The 19,412-nt window shown below is 45.0% G+C and overlaps 1 protein-coding gene across 3 annotated transcripts in view; it reads left to right on the forward strand.

Annotated features, from left to right (window-relative positions):
• The window catches only part of BTBD10 (BTB domain containing 10), a 61,092-nt gene that overhangs the window by 27,091 nt on the left and 14,589 nt on the right, over nucleotides 1-19,412 (forward strand). For all 3 annotated transcript variants that reach the window (XM_014568881.4, XM_089778614.1, XM_014568879.4), the window contains one exon: nucleotides 8,834-9,024. In XM_014568881.4, coding sequence (XP_014424367.1) covers nucleotides 8,871-9,024 — 154 coding nt within the window. In that variant the 5' untranslated portion in view covers nucleotides 8,834-8,870. The remainder of the gene's footprint in view (nucleotides 1-8,833; nucleotides 9,025-19,412) is intronic.

Below are 19,412 nucleotides of genomic sequence, written 5' to 3' on the forward strand. Positions count from 1 at the left end.
GATTCAGGACTGACAAAGATGAAACTACATTGCCTATTGAATCACCAGCACTACTTCCTGTAGCATTTAGAGATTTCCCATTGAGAAATTAACTAGGGTTGACTGTGTTGTGTTGTGGGAGCTACGAATATTGCCTGGGATGTGCCTGCACTGGAAGTAGTTTGATTTTTTTTTAAGGGCTTGGCTTCAACCTGAAGTATTGGGCTTCCTTGTACACAGATTTTAACTTATAGGCATATAGTAAAATCTATAAATATCCTTTCTTGAAGAACATACATTTCCATTGGCTCATGTCTCTTGAATGCCAAAGCACTCTAGGGTCTCATGTATTGTTTCATGTCGAAGGAGCACATTGTTTTGTGTAAAGAAATTTATATTTGGAGAATGTCATTGATAGATTTTGTTACTATGAAATTAGACACTTTTAACCACATAGTTAAAACTACTAGTCCAGGTCTACATTACCACTCCTTTTGCTTACACCTGAGCAATGTAAGTAATTCTCTCTCCCTCCCCCTCCCCCAAGTGACATTGTTAAACCAACCTAGCTGCTAGTGTGGTAGCGCTATGTTGGCAGGAGAAGCTCTTGTGCTGACATAGCTCTTCCGGTGGCATAATAAATCTCTCCATTGGCATAGATCATGTTCACCGGATTACAATGACATGGCTGCACCAATGTCAGGCGTCTAGTGTAGACGATCCCTTAGTAACTTAGCGAACTGTTTCACTCCTGTTATGCCTGGTCATATATGTAATCATATTCCTGTAACTAGTTCAGCACATTTTGGAGTTGTTTCCAGGGTATGCATGGCCCATTCCCACCCCCACTTTCCCTAGCCATGTTTGTTTCCTGCCTTTCCGCTTTTTTTGGAGGAGGGGGGAGGGGAAGGGGAAGAGGGCAGATTAGGACTTCCAGAAGGTTTACGTACTTTCCCTTGCTGAGGTACTATGGGATGTCTGCTCATACGTTCCCATGATGAATTGATATATAAATCCAGTTAAGCAATGGAGTAATTGAGGCAATGGCAACCTTTCCGAAGCAGCGTGCCAGGATTTAAGCCTCCTGCCCTGAGCTGTGCTGCCTTCGGGGTAGGAAAGAGCCTTTCTATTGTGCATGCTGTGGACCACCTGGGTCGATGTAAACCTTTCCATGGACCACCAGTTGCTAATGGAAACTCACCATTAATTTCATAATTACACCCGAGCTATTTTGCTAGTGCTGCAGCTGGGAGTGGTTTAATTTAAACGATTACACCGATTAAATGTTAACTTTTTCATGTTAGTTTTAAATAAAGTAAAACATTATGTCCAACACAAAAGGTTTCAATATTTTCTTTATTTATGGCAGGAGTGGGGAGCCTTTTCTGAGCTGAGGGTCACTGACTCTCAGAAAAATCAGTTGGGAATCACACAAGTGAGAAGCAAAAAAACCTCCTTCCAAAACCTCCAACCCTTCCTGATGTGGCTCCCAGCTCACACACCTCACTCTTCTGGCACTCCAGCCTCCACAAGGTGAAGGGAAGGGAGAAGGAGGACTGAAGTTCAGGGCTTCCCATAGGCCAGATTTACTTTCCTGAGGTTCCAGAGTTAGTGGATTTTGTGGATTCCCTTAGGCTCTGGGGTAGGGACAAAAGAGAGGGATTGAATGTGTGGGACTGGGCTGCCAGCAAGTGGGATAGCTATGGGGCTGCATGAGGGGTGAGAAGGGCAGGGTCTGAAAGGGAGTTCAGCAGCAGAAGAGGGTGTAGGGTGGGGATATGAGAGAGTTTGGGGGCGGGAAAGGGTTGAGGGAGTAACTCAGAAAAGGTGAGAGGCTGAGAATGCAGTCAAATAGCTAGTTGAGGAGTAAAGGAAAATGTAGCTTCTCTTTTCCCCCTCTTCCCCCCCCCCCCCCCCCAGCCAATCTTCTCTCAGCTCCAGCTTTGCTCCCCTCAGCCCCATGACTCTCCCCCCCCCCCCCCCCCCGGTCTGGTCTCCTGCCCCTCAGTGCAATCCCTGCCTCCTCCCATGCTGCCCCCTCATCCCTTTGCCTGTAGCGCACTCACAGGCAGGGCAGCAGTATTGGGACTCGCAACCCCGCAGGAGCAGCGGTGGGGCTAGGAGAGGCAAGGCCTTCTCTGCCCGGCCCAGCCCTTTGCCTGCAGGTTGCAGCTCTGCTATTGGGAGAGGCAGAGCCTGGGGCTGCCCAGGCTTGGCTCCAGTCCAGCCGGGCACAGCAGGGTATTGGGGAAGGGGCTTCCTGTTCCTGTTCACAGCCCGTGGGGAGCAGTGCAGCGTGGGCCCTGGCACACCATATGCGATGGCCACCCAGCCCTGGCTCTGCCTTTTCCTGAAGCAGGCGGTAGCCCCAGGGATGCACGCACATGCCTCTCTTGCACCCTCCGCCCCTCTCTTCAGAAGAAGCCAGAGCTGGTGATCCAGTCTCCAGCCGCACGGCTGAGGCTGGAGCCACAGCGCGGGCTCCCCTCTGCATGGGGGAGTGGCAGGGATGAGCTCCCACCCCAGTAAAAATCGGCACATGCTGGGGGTTGCAGACCCCGGAGTAGCTGAACGAATGGTGAGATAACACAGAACTGGCTGTAAGGACACTGATTACTTGCAGAGCGTTAGATTTAAGGCTGTGACGGTTTAACTGGTTAATCGGTAAGTCTCACCCTTACTATTTAAGGGTAACCAGTGGGTCTGTAGGCCTGCCATGGGCAGGGGCTGCTCCATTGCAACCCCTGCCTGCATTAGGCAGATGCTTTTCTGATCAGGACACTGGAGCAGATCCTGCCTACAGGACACCCTGGCCCTCCACAGGCCAGGGCTCCTCCAGTGTCCCACAGAGCAGCCTCTCTGTTAGGGCTGGGCACCCTGCAGGTGGGGGCTGTTCTGGCTGGGCTGAAGCTGCCCTTTCTTGCGGCAAGGGGTGGAGTGCAAATAGGTATTCCAGCCCAGGAGCAGGGGTGGGGGAGCGGAGGCATTCCAGCTGGACTGGACCGGGCTCTCCATGCTCATCCTTTAATTGGTTAACTGGTTAAACAATATATTTAACTGGCTAGGCAATTATGAGATTTTACATCTCTAGTTAGAATGACTGTAAGTGATTGATTGGTTTAAACTTGAAATTTTGAATATTAGTATGAATGATTGTGAATTATCATGATTGTGAAATCTACTGTAGACATGACAAACTTTTGTTGCTTTGAATGTTTGCCTACTTTCGGCTGCCTGCAGCCTGTCACAATTTTTAAAAATATTGTATAGTCTTTCACTGAAAGTAGTTGAGTTTAAAAATGCAAATACTTAGAAGAAAAATAAGGATTTTAAAGATGTTCTCTCCCAAAATCGTCATGAACTCTGAGGTGGGGTTACAAATATTTGTAGGCAAATTCTGTTGCAAGTCTTATTTTCTTGAAGGAAAAGTCCTATTTTACTTGCCTAATGGAAGAGGCAAGTACAGTTTCCACACATTGACTTTCTAGAGTACACATTTATTTAGTATTTATTATTTTTAAAATAGGTTCTGCCTCCTTTAAATATCATTTGGTAATGAATCCTTTTGAAATGTGCATCTGATTCTTGCAACCCTCTAAAAATGAAAACTTGCACTTTTTTACCTTCTTCAGTAATCTCATAGCCAACTTTACATCTAGAAGATGTCATTTTGCTGCCGCATATTTTAAGCTTGGCAGAACATGGTACTGCAGTAGCTTCTCTCTGCACCATTTTTTTGCCTCATTGGTAGAAATTTTTTCCTCGTAGTCTGAGCCCAAGTAGGGTATGGAGAATCTTTAGATCTTAAACTTTGAGGTGCTTGTGTATATATTAAAATATAGAATTTTCTTGAATGTCTCTTAGCTAGCAATAACCAACTCCTCCTCTTGAAGTGACACCAGTCTTTTTTAATTTGGTGAAGTCTAGTATCAAGATTAAGCATTGATGGCATGAGGCTCATTGTTCTGTTGTATTGTGTTTAGACATTTATGCTTTATCCAGTGCTGAAGGGAAATGTATTATCTGCTGGCTGCTTACCTTTTGAGTAGTCTGAGTCTCTCATGGCCATATTTGGTCAGAGCAAAGGTCCTTCTAGCCCAGTATCCTGTCTTTCATCAGGGGCCAATGCCAGTTGGCCAGAGGGAATGAACAGAACAAGTAATCAAGTGATTATCTCATGTTGGCCATTCCCAACTTCTGGCAAAATCAGTCTTTTAAAAATATTTCAAAAACTGGCTTGTCAAGTTTGTGTATCAAATACTATGAAACTAGACAGATTTATTATTAAACTGGATCATAATTGCTACCACCTTTTCTGGAGAGAGTTGTTCTTGAATTCTCATCTTTTCTCAGTAGTCCTTTCTTTAAACACTTAGTGTACTGTTGTGTGTGTGTGTGTGTGTGTGTGTGTGTGTGTGTGTGTGTGTGTGTGTGTGTTTGTGTGTGATGTACAACAGGGGTGGGGAGAACCTTTTTTAAGTCAGGGACCACTGATCCACAGAAAAATAAGTTGGGGGCTTGTAGTGAGTCAGCGTGGCCACCCACTTATCCAGAAGGGAAATGACTCCATAAGATCCCATTGGTGGGCGTTGCTAGAGTCACCGAGCCCCACCCATAGGAAGCAGAAAGGCAGGGGCTGAGAGCTCAGTTAGAGCCCAGCTGGGCTCTCTAAAAGGAAGGCATGGCTGCCCCGCTGTAGAAGGGATGACTGAGTTGGACCACCTGGCCCACTGCCAGAATCTGAAAATGGTCCAAGATCACCCCGACCACTGCCAGGCTCCAAACACAGGCTGAGATGGCCAGGGCCCCTAACAGGCCCTGGAGATTGGGCTCTGCCGCCTGGACTGCTGAGTAACCCAGAGCCCATGGACACCTGCCAGCGCCATTGTCCCCAGTGGACCCTGAGGAGTAACGATTGGCCCACAGGGAGATCTGGGAAGCGGTTGGGACGCAGTGGAGCACGTGGATGTACCCCTGCCACCTCCCCACCTTGGGTGGCAGGTTCTCCTTGTAGGGAGAACTCCCCTGCATTTGTTGGCTCTCTACCTGCAAGGAGACCCGACCCCCACCTCAGCCTGCCGACTGGCTTGAAAGTGTAACTGTTTAAAACCGTGGTCCCCAACACGGTGCCCGCAGGCACCATGGCGCCCACGGGGGCATTCGTGTGCGCCCGCCACGTGCTCGGGGCTGGCCTGGCTCTGGGCACGTGGCGCATGCACAGTGCCGGAGCCGGCTCCAGGCGCATGGTGAGTGCCTGCCCCGGGGGGGGCGCTGGGCGCGCGGCGCTTGGAGGGGGGGGGGCGCTGGGCGCGCGGCGCTTGGAGGGGGGGGGCGCCGGCCCCTGGCGCCCACGGGGGCATTCGTGTGCGCCCACCACGTGCTCGGGGCTGGCCTGGCCCTGGGCATGTGGCGCATGCACAGTGCCGGAGCCGGCTCCAGGCGCATGGTGAGCGCTGGCTCCGGGCGGGCGCCGGCCCCGGGCGCGCGGCGCTTGGAGGGGGGGGGGCGCCGGCCCCGGGCGTGCGGTGCTTGGGGGTGGGGGAGGGGGCTCCGGCCCCGGGCGCGCGGCCCTTGGAGGTGGCCCCGGGCACTTGGAGGAGGGGCGGGGGGCGCCGGCCCCGGGCGCGGCTATGGGGGGGGGGGGCCGCGCGGCTATGGGGGGGCCCTGTCCCCACCCCCTGGCGCCCAGCGGGCTAACGGCCATGCCCCCTGGCGCCTGGAAACCTCCACAGGCTGGGGACCACTGGTTTAAAACATCTCGACATCTTGCTGTTGGTACTGTTTGCCTGTTGCACTGCCCTGACCCAGGGTTGAGCCTTATAAACAGCATCTCAGCCTGCAGAGAAGCTTGAGTTCCTGAACTGCTTAAACTGTTTGCTTGCTGCCCCACCGTGACCAAGGGCATGACCTCTGTAAACTGCTGCTTGGCTTCCAGTCAGGCCTGAGCCCCTTGATTTGTGCTACTGAGTACCTGGATCCAGTCCCACCCTGAGTAAGTGTTTGGGCTTATAGATAGGCCTGCCGGCAGGCAGACACTGAACCTTATCTGTTGAACTGTATATAGACTGCTTGTTGCTTTACCCTGCTTAGCTTCATGGTCTGCGGCTCTTCCTGCAGCCTGAGCCCTCACCCATGACCTGAATGGATGCTCGCCCTGAGCACTAGAAGTCACAAAGTGCTATTTAGCCGGACAGGGTGGTAAGTCAGCATGACCTGCCGCTGACCCGGGCCATTGCAGGGCTGCACACAAGTGAGAAGCAAAGACTAAGCTAGTTTCGGGGGCCAGATCCATGCAAGCTGGGGGAAGGATGTTACACTACAGTTATCTGGCTAATCATGTAGTTGATGCAATACGTTAAGTTCATAAGGGGCTGCTTTGTGGAGCCGCAGTGGGGGTAGTGGCTGGAGCTGGGACTGAGCAGTCCGGCTTGCACTGACTCTGCATTTTAAATGTAATAAAAGCTGCTGGGCTCTTACTACATTTAAAATGCAGAAGCGCAGCCTTCTGGAGCAGCAGAAGCCGGGACTGCTTGGTCCCAGCTCGCACTGAGTCCAGCAGCCTCTGTTCACAGCAGCCGCGGGAAAGGGCTGCTGCTGGAGCAGGCCCTGTGCAGAGACAGCCCCAGTCGCTGTGAACAGGGACCCTTGTGGTCAGAGGCTGCTGCTGGAACAGCTTGCCTTCTCCTACTCCCCTCCCCCATCTGCCCTGCTGCCAGTGAGAGAGGTGGGGGTGGGGGGAGCAGGTGGCACCATGGAGATGGTGCTAGGGAAACCCGTTTTTGAGCTGGGTCCCCTGCCAGCTCTGCCTCCTTTTCTATCCCCACCTCTCCATGCTGTCTCTTATACAGAGGCAGAAAGACAGGGGGGAAGCAAGTAGTCAAGTACTTCACTTGACTACCTGATAAACTTATACATCCCTGATTTACAAGCTGGCAAGTGAGTGGGTAATTCAAGCCCCCCGTATCTTGGACACAAACAAGTAGGAAAATTGCTTTCTTTATCTGATGTAGGCCTGCTAGGCTGATTCTCTGTGCCTCAGTAATCCAGTACTGAATATTTTAGAAAGTGATTTACGTTCTGTGATCAAATATTGAAATCCTATAATGGGATCAGTTCAAGTCTTCATGTCTCTACAGCTGGTCCCCAAGTTACTAACACATTACAGACCAAACGCTTGGCCGTAACTCGGAATGATTGTAACTCGGAACCCATTGAGTTACATTGCGACCACGCTGTTCGTAAGTGCAGGTCGTGTCATAACTCGGAGCCCGCATTTAAGACCGCGATGGTTGTAAGTCAAGGTGGCTGTAAGTTGGGGACTGGCTGTACTGATAGTCTTCCTAGGAGGGATGGCAGCATGTCGTGGACTACATGATTAACTGATAAGCCTGGGCTTATCGGTTAATTCTATCAATTACACTCTCCCCCCCACCTCTTCATGTCTCTATCAGAGACAGCAATGGCGGGAGGCAGGAGCTGACTCTCACACTGCTTTTAAGGAAGTGGGGGTAGAGAGTGCGAAGGGTAGGACCAGGCAGACAGGTGGCGAGGGAGAGACCAGGAGGGAGCCAACACATGTGCTGGCTTTAGCGGCGCTGCCTGCCCTCACCTTGCTGCCTCCCACAGAGGCACTCAAGCTGTTTTTTTTTTCCCCCATCTCAGCACCGGCTTCCTTGGAGCTGCCTGCCCTTCTCTTCCCCCCCGTGCCGCTGCTGTTGTTTATCACAGGCAGTAAGTGTATGGAGGAGGATGGGCAGGTGGGAGCTGGTGCTCACAGGGAACCAGATTTTAAGCCAGCTACCCATGAGCACCAGTTCCCACCTGTCCCCCCATGTGAATTTGTAACTGCTAAAATTTCAAGCAGTTACATGTTTACACAAATACCCAGTAGTTAATATCACTACTTCCTAGAATTCTCAACTAGGGGGGGCAAAAGAGGACTGTATGGAATCATTCCCATGCCAGGCTGTAGCAGCATCAATTGAATAAATCAGTTTGAATAAGTAATTTTAGCTCGCTTCTGAAATCATGAAGCTTGAAATCCAGTTCTTAACGCAAATATTTTCACACCTATAAGGAAAAACTGTTTAAATGCTGAAAGTGCCAGTACTAAGAGAACACGTTCTGTTTGTTTAAGCGAAGGAATAGAAGACTTTTTTATATTGTTTAAATCTTTGATCTTACACTGTCATGTTAAAATATTTAACAAGTTTCCTTGTTTGTTACTAACACTGTAGATTTTTAAACAACTTTTCATCTTTAATAAAGTTAGTTTACTGCTTTGTGCTTGCTGGGTTGTTATGGTTCGGGTTTTCATTTTTCTATTTCTCTCGGGACAAATTATATTTTAAAATGGTATGGCAACATTTGTAAGTCTCATCTTACAAAAGCTATAAACTCAATTTTAGGATACTAAACTTGTCCCTTTTTAATTTCATGGTTTTGTTTCAAAAGTACATTATGCTACTTTGTTGAAGTAATTATAATATTTTCTTCTGACTTTAAAATGTGCATCACTTGCCATGGTTGTTTTATTAGAGCTCTGCAAGGGATTCTGTGAAATGAGATTTTACAAACCATGAAGCATTTTACTACAGGTTGCTGTGCAATGATATAAGAATAATTCTTTGTTTCTCTAAATGAATACAGCATAGATACAGAAATATGTGAATGTGATATATGAATGAATTGGAGGTAAGCAAAATGAATCTAGTTTTGTGTATCTTGAGTATAAAATATTTAAAAATTTATATAGAAATATAATGGATTATTTTTCAAAGTCTGAATGGTTTTACAGACAGTTGCTCTAAGAATTGTCAAATGCTGAAGAGATTTATTTTTGGTTTGTTTTTAGTATACCATCTTGTGTTGCTAAGAGAGTAAATACCAGAATGAGCCTTCATGGTGCTAGTGGTGGACATGAGAGATCACGGGACAGACGCAGATCAAGTGACAGATCACGAGACTCATCCCATGAAAGAGCAGAGTCTCAACTCACTCCGTGTATCAGGAATGTAACTTCACCAACAAGACAATACCATGGTGGTAGGTTGGAGACTAATTTGTGTTCCAAAAACTTAATCTTTTAATATGATCATTTTTCCTTTGAATAGGGCAGACTAAGAACACTTTTTCTTAAATGTCATGCTATCAAAAGTTATAACACAATTATCAATGTGTTCAAATTTCTCATACTAGGAAAATGCCTATCATAGACCAGAAAGTAATAGTCTACTTTAGACTTTTTATTCTAAAACTCTTGTTTTCCATTGAGGTACTACATTGCCAGTTTGTTTGCTTTGCTGTTCCTGTGTTGATATGATGTCCTAGTTTTATCATTGGCTTTAAAAAAAAACACCCACAAAAACGTAGCCTCTCTGTACTTTCTGAAGACTGGCTTCCTGCCTATGTGACATCACATAGGAGGAGTTGGTATATCAGATGGAAGTGAACATCATGAGGTGAACAAATTGCTAAATATTTCTTTGAGTTTGACATTTGGGTGCTCCTGCCACATGTTTGCACAATTTATGAAATATAGCCAAAATGGTTTTGTTGTATGGTCATGATTAGCCCTCATGCCATGTTGGTAATAGAAACCTAATGTCAAACAGCTTGATTGCATGGATCCTTTTTAAAGGATCGCCAATTTATACTTGAAATTTTACTTGATTCTAGCTCTAAAGTAAACTAATTCTTTTTCTGTCAGAAACAAGCTGAGAAATGAGCATCCTTACATTACTGTTTTGTGATGTTTAACAATCCCAATGCTAGTAAATTTGTTTTTGCATTAACATTTTAAGGTGATGTTAATACTGGGCAAGTGGATTGTTGAGCTGGAAATCTGAACACACTCCCTTTCTTGACTACTATGCAATTGCGAATGAATGTTTCTGTTCAGATATTAATTCTTTGTTCCAATAAAGCCCTTGTCCCTCTTCTGTTCTTGGGAACTATCTTTTTTTTTTTTTTTTTTATGAGCTAGTAGTAGATTTATAAATAGCAATTTAGTCTCTGGCATACTCTTCAATAGCAGAACAAGTCAAGTTAATGGTGTTTAGTACTAGGGCTGCTATATTTTTTTGCCCCCTGCTTCAAAATGAGTCTCTGTACTGCTATTGGTAATATGACTGTGGTTACCAACATTTTTCGTACCAAATGTATAAAATGAATATGCAGATAAAATTTTACCAGTCTGCCAAAGGTTTGTGAATGGGTTTGCCAGTCCGCAGTATAAAAAGCCCTGGACCCCAGGTCCTCAGTGTCAGTCCTAACATCTAGAGCCCCTCACCCTTCCACTGCCCCTCCACTGCCAGCCACTGACCTCAGAGTCTTCTGTACCCAACCACTCCCCATGCCAGCTTCTCGCCATTAGAGCTGCCTAGTGATAGCCCCCCACCCCCAATACTTCAGTGCCAGCCTCCTGTTTCCAGAGCCCCATTGCACCTGAGCCACATTGTACCCAATCCGCCTGGTCCCCCTGCCAGCCCTCAGTCCCCAGTATTAACCCTGTCCCCAGTGCCAGCCCTGCCCCCCCTTAGCCCCCTCACTACTAGCCTCACCCCCAAAGCCCCCCCGTGCCAACTCCACATCCTGGATGTGTCAGTTCCCCTCAGGGTCAGCACCCCACCTCTTAGAGCCCCAAACACTAGCTCCACCCCCATTGCCCCATACCTGCCCCCATCACCCAGCTCTGCTGCTGCCTCACAGCTGCCAGCTGAGTGCAGAGCACTTTCCTGCATGGTGGGAGGGTTGCGCAGAGCATGCAGCACACCGGGCTCCGGCTGAGTGCTGTGGCAGCTTGGCTCCAGCTGAGTGCCGTGGCAGCTTGGCTCCACGTGGTGCTTGGCTCCAGCTGAGTTCCACGGCAGCTGGGCTCCTGATAAACGCTGCAGCAGCTGGGCTCCATAAGGCAGTTGGCTCAAGCTGAGTGCTGCAGCTGCCTATCAAGCGGCCACCCGAGCTGGTGCCGGGGCCATGGTGAGGCTGTCTGCAGGGCCACTCACCTTGCTGCTTTGTGGGGAACCCCAGCAAGTGGGGCTTATTAACAGCTGGAGATGTGGCCTGGCAGTGTGCTGCGGCCTAGCAGACAGGGGTTCATGGCCCGCTTCTGGTCTGCGAACTGGCAGTTGGGAACCACTGATATAAGAGATCAAGAAGCAGATCGTTAGACTCATTTCATGAAAGTGCAGAGACTGAACTCACTCATCATTTTTATATTTAATAAAAGGCCTTTAATACTTTGTGCAGCTACTGGGCTTTTCCCATTGCTGCACAGTGTGGTTTCCAAAATAGATGACTATTTATAGAGATGTTCACTCCATGTGGCAGTTACTGGAGCTTAGCTGTTCAGCCGTCTGTTTAATTGTGACACTGAATGCCTTTCCGAGACCAGAGCTCTGTGTAGCTCAAAAGTTTGTGTCTCAGCAACAAAATTGGCTCAATAAAATATACTGCCTCAGCCTGTCTGTTCAGTATTGAGGCAGTTGAGAAAAATGTTTAATTCCCAGAATTCAACAGGTATGAATACCATCTTCAGTGTTTCATTTGTCAATTAAAGAAATAGCAGTTGTAACCCAGAACCTGAAGGATACAATTTCATCCACCTCTTTGCTTTTGACAAAAGCAGTCTGTTTCCTAAGTGCTAATTTGGGAACAATCCTAACCTCTTCTACGGTGCAAGTGTCTGTTAGGTCCCAAGATCTGGATAGTTGAAGGTCTGGATAGTTGAAGTTTCTTTTTTCAGTTGGGGCCAGATTATGTACATAAACTATAGAGACCATCTTCTGGAATCATGTGACTACATCAGAATCTGAGTGTTTATTTTCTTAGCCAGATACTTGAGATTTCTTATCACCGTTGTGAAGAACTTGAATGAATGTCGTCAGTGCAGTGAGGTCTGCAGACTCTGGAAGAATGATATACTAGCTCTGAGACACACAAACTTTCCATGCATCTCAATAGCAAGTTGAAATACAAGGCCTCCCCTACCTCCTTTTAGTGTAGGTGTATATGGGGGGAGGGGAAGGAAGTGCCTTGTCACCACCTTTTCTCTGTGGATAGGAGAGAATACCTGCTACTACTCCTTCTTCTGCCCCTAAGAATGGAGGGAGTGACTTGGTTATCATAGGTAGGGCTTGCCAAGCGGCAGTGAGCCCCACTCACCCGCCACGCGGTTTCGCACCATTCTGCATTCTGTGCATGTGCAGATTGCTCTGTGCTGGCTCTTCCGGGTTGTAATCTACTCACCACGGGCAAGTAGATTACATTATTTGTCGAGCCCTGATCATAGGGATATGGAGCATGGTGGGTAAAATCCATGTTGGCTGCGTCTAGATTGGCATGATTTTCCGGAAATGCTTTTAACGGAAAACTTTTCCATTAAAACCATTTTCAGAACAGAGCGTCTAGATTGGCATAGATTTCCACAAAAGCATTTCCAATCTAGACGCTCTGTTCCGCAAAAAAGCCCCGATCGCCATTTTCGTGATCGGGGCTTTTTTGCGGAAAACAAATCTGAGCTGTCTACACTGACCCTTTTGCGCAAAAGCTTTGCGCAAAAGGGACTTTGCCTGAACGGGAGCAGAATAGTATTTCTGCAAGAAGCACTGATTTCTTACAGTAGGAAGTCAGTGCTTTTGCGGAAATTCAAGCGGCCAGTGTAGACAGCTGACAAGTTTTTCCGGAAAAGCAGCTGATTTTCTGGAAAAACTGGCCAGTCTAGACATAGCCGTTGTGTTTAAAACAAGCAATCCCTCCCTCGCAAGCTGCTTTATTTCCTATTTTGTAGTAAATTATTAAAGTGGATATTTTGTACTTATAAAACTTCCTAATTAGCTTTTACATAGGTTTTTTTTTTTTTTTTTTTTTTTTTTTGGTACAGAGACATTTCATACTTAAAATGCTCAATTATGCCAAAAAGACACCTTCAGGGTCTTTAACATTCCTACTCTGAAAGCAGCACAGAATTTTATAAATAAATAGCCTGTGTAACTTTGAAAATAAAACCAACTTCTTACATACAGAACTTTGTCAAATTAAAAAGGCTGACATGCTTCACCCACCCAGTGACTCCTGCTTCAGGGTATGCATTTTGAAGCCACAGATGTATGTTTCTGAATCACTTATGTGCTTTTGAAAATCCCGCTCCTAGCAGTCTGCCTTGAAACTTTTACATAAAACAGGACTATGTAGCACTATAAAGACTAACAAGATGGTTTATTAGGTGATGAGCTTTCGTGGGCCAGACCCACTTCCTCAGATCAAATAGTGGAAGAAAATTGTCTCAACCATATATACCAAAGGATACAATTAAAAAAATGAAGACATATGAAAAGGACAAATCAAATTTCAGACAGAAGGGGGATGGGGGAGGGAGAGGTAAATGTCTGTGAGCTAATGATATTAGAGGTGATAATTGGGGAAGCTATCTTTGTAATGGGTAAGATAACTAGATCATTTGAGACTCAGGTGTAAAGTGTTGAATTTAAGCATGAATGACAGTTCAGAGGATTCTCTTTCAAGTGCTGTCTTAAAAGGCCTTTGAAGCAGAACGCAGGTAATCAAGTCGTTGAGACAATGTCCTTTCTGGTTGAAATGGCAAGAAACTGTTTTTGATTTGTGATCCTGTCTAATATCTGTTGTTAGATTTGATCTGAGGAAGTGGGTCTGGCCCACGAAAGCTCATCACCTAATAAACCATCTTGTTAGTCTTTAACGTGCTACATAGTCCTGTTTTTTGTTTCAGCTACACCAGACTAACACGGCTACATTTCTATCACTATTCTTGAAACTTTTAGGTTGTATATTTTAAAAGTTAACTAGTTTCTTAATGTATTAAATGTCTCTAAGATTTACATTGTTGGTTGCACATTATCATAGAAAACTAGAACTGGAAGAGACCTTGAGAGTTCAAGTCCAGTCCTCTGCTCTCATGGCAGAACCAAGCACCGTCTAGATCATACCCTGATGTTTGTATAATCTGCTCTTAAATATCTCCAGTGATGGAGATTCTACAACTTCCCTAGGCGATTTATTCTAGTGTTTAACCACCCTGACAGGAAGTTTTTCCTAATGTCCAGTCTAAACCTCCCTTGCTGTAGTTTAAGCTTCTTGTCCTATCAGAGGCCAAGGAGAAAAATTTCCAATCCTCCTCCCAATGAAACCTATTTAGATACCTGAAAACCACTATCATGTCCCCTCTGTCTTCTCTTTTCCAAACCTCATAGCTCATGTTTTTTAGAACTTTAATAATTTTTGTTGCTCTTTGCTGGATCTTCTCCAATTTCTCCACATCTTTCTTGAAATGTGCTGCCCAGAGCTGGACACAATACTCCAATTGAGGCTTAATTAGTGCACAGTATAGTGGAAGAATGACTTCTTATGTCTAACACTCTAGTTAAAGCATCCCAAAATCATGTTTGCTTTTTTTGTAACAGCATCACACTGTTGACTCATATTTAGCTTGTGGTCCACTATGACCCCTAGAACCCTTTCTGCAGTACTGCTTCCTAGACAGTTGCTTCCCATTCAGTATGTGTCAGACTGATTGTTCCTTCCTAAGTGGAATACTTTGCATTTGTCCTTCTTAAACTTCATCCTATTTTACCTCAGATCATTTCTCCAGTTTGTTGAGATCACTTTGAATTATGACCCTATCCTCCACAGCACTTGCAACCCCTCCCTATTACAACCCCTTGGTATCATCTGCAAACTTAATAAGCGTACCTCTCTGTCATCATTTAAATCATTGATTGAATAGAACCAGCCCCAAAAAAGACCTCCTTCGGAACCCTACGTGTGCTTTTCAGCATGACTGTGAACCGTTAATAACTACTCTCTCAGAATGATTATCCAGCCAGTTATGCACCTTATAGTAGCCCCATCTAAGTTGTTACAAAATACAGGACTATGTAGCACTTTAAAGACTAACAAGATGGTTTATTAGATGATGAGCTTTCGTGGGCCAGACCCACTTCCTCAGATCAAATACTGGAAGAAAATTGTCACAACCATATATACCAAAGGATACAATTAAAAAAAAAAATGAATACATATGAAAAGGACAAATCAAATTTCAGAACAGGAGGCTCGGGGGGAGGAACGTAAATGTCTGTGAGCTAATGATAATAGAGGTGATAATTGGGGAAGCTATCTTTGTAATGGGTAAGATAACTAGATCCTTTGTTGAGACTCAGGTGTAAAGTGTTGAATTTTAGCATGAATAACAGTTCAGCGGATTCTCTTTCAAGTGCAGTCTTAAAAGGCTTTTGAAGTAGGATGCAGGTAATTGTCGTTAAGACAATGTCCTTTCTGGTTGAAATGGCAAGAAACTGTTTTTTCTTTGTGATACTGTCTTAATATCTGTTTTGTGGGCATTGATCCTTTGGCGAAGTGTCTGAGACGTTTCTCCAATGCACATAGCAGACGGACACTTTCGGCACATGATAGCATAAATTATATTTCTGGATGCGCAGATCTTATCTTATCTTGATCTTATAACTCACTTGGTTAGGTCCAATAATGGTATCAGCAGAGTGAATATGTGGACAAAGCTGGCAACGGGGTTTGGTGCAAGGGAAGGTACTAGGGTTGGTATTAGTGTGGTATGTCCCGTGGTTGAACACACCAACTCCCATCCAGAACACACCATACGATCCATCATCTATAGCCAAGCCCTTTGATACAACTGCATCTGCTCTAATCCCACTGACAGAGACCAGAAACTTCAGGTTCTCTACCAAGCATTTATAAACCTCAACTACCCACCCAGAGAAATAAAAAAGCAAATTGAAAGAGCCAGACGAATACCTAGAAACCATCTACTTCAAGACAGACCCCAGAAAACCAACAATAGAACATCACTTGTCATCACCTACAGCCACCAACTTAAATCTGTCCAACACATTATCAATAAACTACAGCCCATACTGGAACAGGATACTAAACTCCAAGAGGCTCTGGGAGACAGACCCATAGTCTCCTATAGACAACCACCTAACCTCAAGATGATTCTTACCAACTACCACAGGGCATAGCACACTAATACCAACCCTGGTACCTTCTCTTGCAACAAACCCCGTTGCCAGCTTTGTCCACATATTCACTCTGCTGATACCATTAATGGACCTAACCAAGTGAGTTATAAGATCAAGAGCACGTATTCCTGAGCATCCAGAAATATAATCTATGCTATCATGTGCCGAAAGTGTCCATCTGCTATGTACATTGGACAAATGTCTGACACTTCGCCAAAGGATCAATGCCCACAAAACAGATATCAGACAGTATCACAAAGAAAAAACAGTTTCTTGCCATTTCAACCAGAAAGTACATTGTCTCAACGACTTAATTACCCGCATCCTGCTTCAAAAGCCTTTTAAGACAGCACTTGAAAGAGAATCCTCTGAACTATTATTCATGCTAAAATTCGACACTTTACACCTGAGTCTCAACAAAGGATCTAGTTATCTTACCCATTACAAAGATAGCTTCCCTAATTATCACTTCTAATATCATTAGCTCACAGACATTTACCTTCCCTCTCCCTCCCCCAATACCCTTTCTGTTCTGAAATGTGATTTGTCCTTTTCATATGTGTTCATTTTTTAAAATTGTATCCTTTGGTATATATGGTTGTGACAATTTTCTTCCAGTATTTGATCTGAGGAAGTGGGTCTGGCCCACGAAAGCTCATCATCTAATAAACCATCTTGTTAGTCTTTAAAGTGCTACATAGTCCTGTATTTTGTATCCGCTACACCAGACTAACACGGCTACATTTCTATCACCATCTAAGTTGTATTTGTCTAGTTTATTGCTAAGAAGGTCATGTGGGACCATATCAAATGCCTTAAAAAAGGTCTATGTAACCCACGTCCACCACTTCTCCCTTATCCACAGGTTTGATAACCTATCAAAGAAAGCTATCAGATTGGTTTGACATGATTTGTTTTTTCAAATCCATGCTGGCTGTTACCTATCACGTTGTTTTCTTCCAGATGTTTGCCGATGAATTCCTTAATTACCTGCTCCGTTACCTTTGCTGGTACAGAAGTTAAACTGACTGCTCTGTAGTTTCCTGGGTGGTTATTTCCCTTTCTATGGGCACTATATTTGCCCTTTTCCAGTCTTCTGGAATCTCTCCTGTCTTCCGTGATTTTTCAAAGATGATTTTTCAAGGGTAAAGGATCAGATACCTCCTGTATCAGCTCCTTGAGTACTCTAGGATGCATTTCCTTAATCTCTGATGACTTGCAGATATCTAACTTCTCTAAATAATTTCTAAGTGGTTTTTAACTTGTTCTTTTTTTATTTTATCTTCTAAGCCTACCCCATTTCCACTAGCATTCACTATGTTAGGCATTCCTTCATCATCAAACTTCTTGGTGAAGATCCAAACAAAGAAGTCATTAAGCCTCTGCCATTTCCAAGTTTCCTGTTACTTCTCCCTCCTCACTGAGCAATGTGCTTACTCTGTCCTTGGTCATCTTCTCACTTCTCATATATTTATAGAATATCTTCTTGTTACTCTTTGTCTCTTGCTAGATTGAGCTCGTTTTCTGCCTTTGCCTTTCTAATCTTCTCCTGCATATCTGTGGTGTTTGCTTATATTCATCCTTTGTAATTTGACCTAGTTTGCACTTTTTATATCATGGAAGGTCTCCTGGTTAAGCCAAGGTGGCCTTTTGCCATACTTTCTATCTTTCTTACTCAATGGAATAGTTCAGTGTTTCTCAACCATTTTTTATAAAGTACCCTTTAAAAAAAAAAAAAAAAAAGTACCCCAGTACCTACAGTTTTCAGATGCGTACACTTTTTTTTACCATTGCAGCTCATTTGTTTAAAAATCTTAATCATAGGCATGTAAGCAATGAAATTTTTGGGTGTAAAAAGTACAAAAATAATAAAGCGCTGCAAAACTTAAAACAAAAAATCAGTTTTCTCCAAATTTCAGTTGTGTTGACGTCTCCTGTCTCCTCCTCCGCCCTCTCCCGCCCGTCTTCTCTAGAGTACCCCTAAAGGTACTCGTACCAATGGTTGAGAAACACTGCAATGGTCTGCTTTTTGGGCCCTTAATGTTCCTTTGATAAACTGCCAACTTTCTTCAGCTGTTTTTCCTCCTACTCTTGCTTCCCATGGGACCTTACCTACCAGCTCTGAGTTTACTAAAATCTGCCTTCCTGAAATCCATTGTCTCTATTTTGCTCTTCTCCCTTCTACCATTCCTTAGAATCATGAACTCTGTGATTTGATGGTCACTTTCACCCAAGCTGCCTTCCACTTTCAAATTTTCAGCCAGTTCCTCCCTATTTGTTAAAATCAAATCTAAAACAGCTTCCCCCCAGTAGCTTTCTCAACCTTGTGAAATAAATTGTCTCCAATGCAGTCCAAGAATTTATTGGATAATCTGTGCCCTGCTGTGTTAGTTTCCCAACATATGTCTGGATAGTTGAAGTCCCCCATCATCACCAAATCCTGCACTTTGGATGATTTTGTGAGTTGTGTTGAAGCTTTTTAAAAAAAAAAAAAAATCTGCCTATTATGCTTTGGTAGGTGTTCTGTAGTAGACCCCTAGCATGACATCACCTTGATTTTTTTTACCCCTTTTAACCTAACTCAAACTCTCAGCAAGTCTGTCTTCTGTGTCCATCTCCACCTCAGTCCCAGCATGTACATTTTTAATATAAAAGGCAACACATCCTCTCTTCCCCCCCCGCCTATTCTTCCTGAGCAAGCTGTACCCTTCTATACCAATATTCCAATCGTGTAGTAACCCACCAAGTCTCTGTGATACCACCCATGTCATAGTTATGTTTGTTTATTAGCCCTTCAAGTGCTTCCTGCTTATTACCCCTACTTCTTGCATTTGTTTATAGGCATCTAAGATATTGATTTGATTTTGTCCCAACCCCCCAGTTCTGCCTTGTTCCTCCTTTTTCTCTTTTATAGACCATGCTCCCTCCCATTTCCAACCCATCTCCCAGGTCTCCATGTTTTTCACTTACCTGTGGGCCTTGTTCACCTGCCCCCGTCGAACCTAGTTTAAAGCCCTTCTCACTAGGTTAGCCAGTCTGAATCCAAATACTTTCTTCCCCTTCCTCAAAAGGTGAACCCCATCTCTGCTTAGCAGTCCAAAGTCTTGGAACAGCATCCCGTGGTCAAGGAAGCCACAGCCCTCCTGGTGACGCCATCTTTGAAGCCAGGCATTCACCTCTAGGATGCAGCTGTCTCTGTCTAGGCCCTACCTTTGACAGGAAGTACTGAGGAGAATACCACTTGTGCTCCAAATTCCCTCACCCATATACCCAGAGCCCTGTAGTCACTCTTGATCTGTCGAACATCACACCTTGCAGTATCATTAGTGCCCACATGGATGAATAGCATGGAGTAGTAGTCAGAGGGCCAGATAATCCTTGACAATGCCTCCGTAA

This window comes from Pelodiscus sinensis, chromosome 5, assembly GCF_052426305.1.
Source record: "Pelodiscus sinensis isolate ZL-2025 chromosome 5, ASM5242630v1, whole genome shotgun sequence".
Classification (NCBI taxonomy): domain Eukaryota; kingdom Metazoa; phylum Chordata; order Testudines; family Trionychidae; genus Pelodiscus; species Pelodiscus sinensis.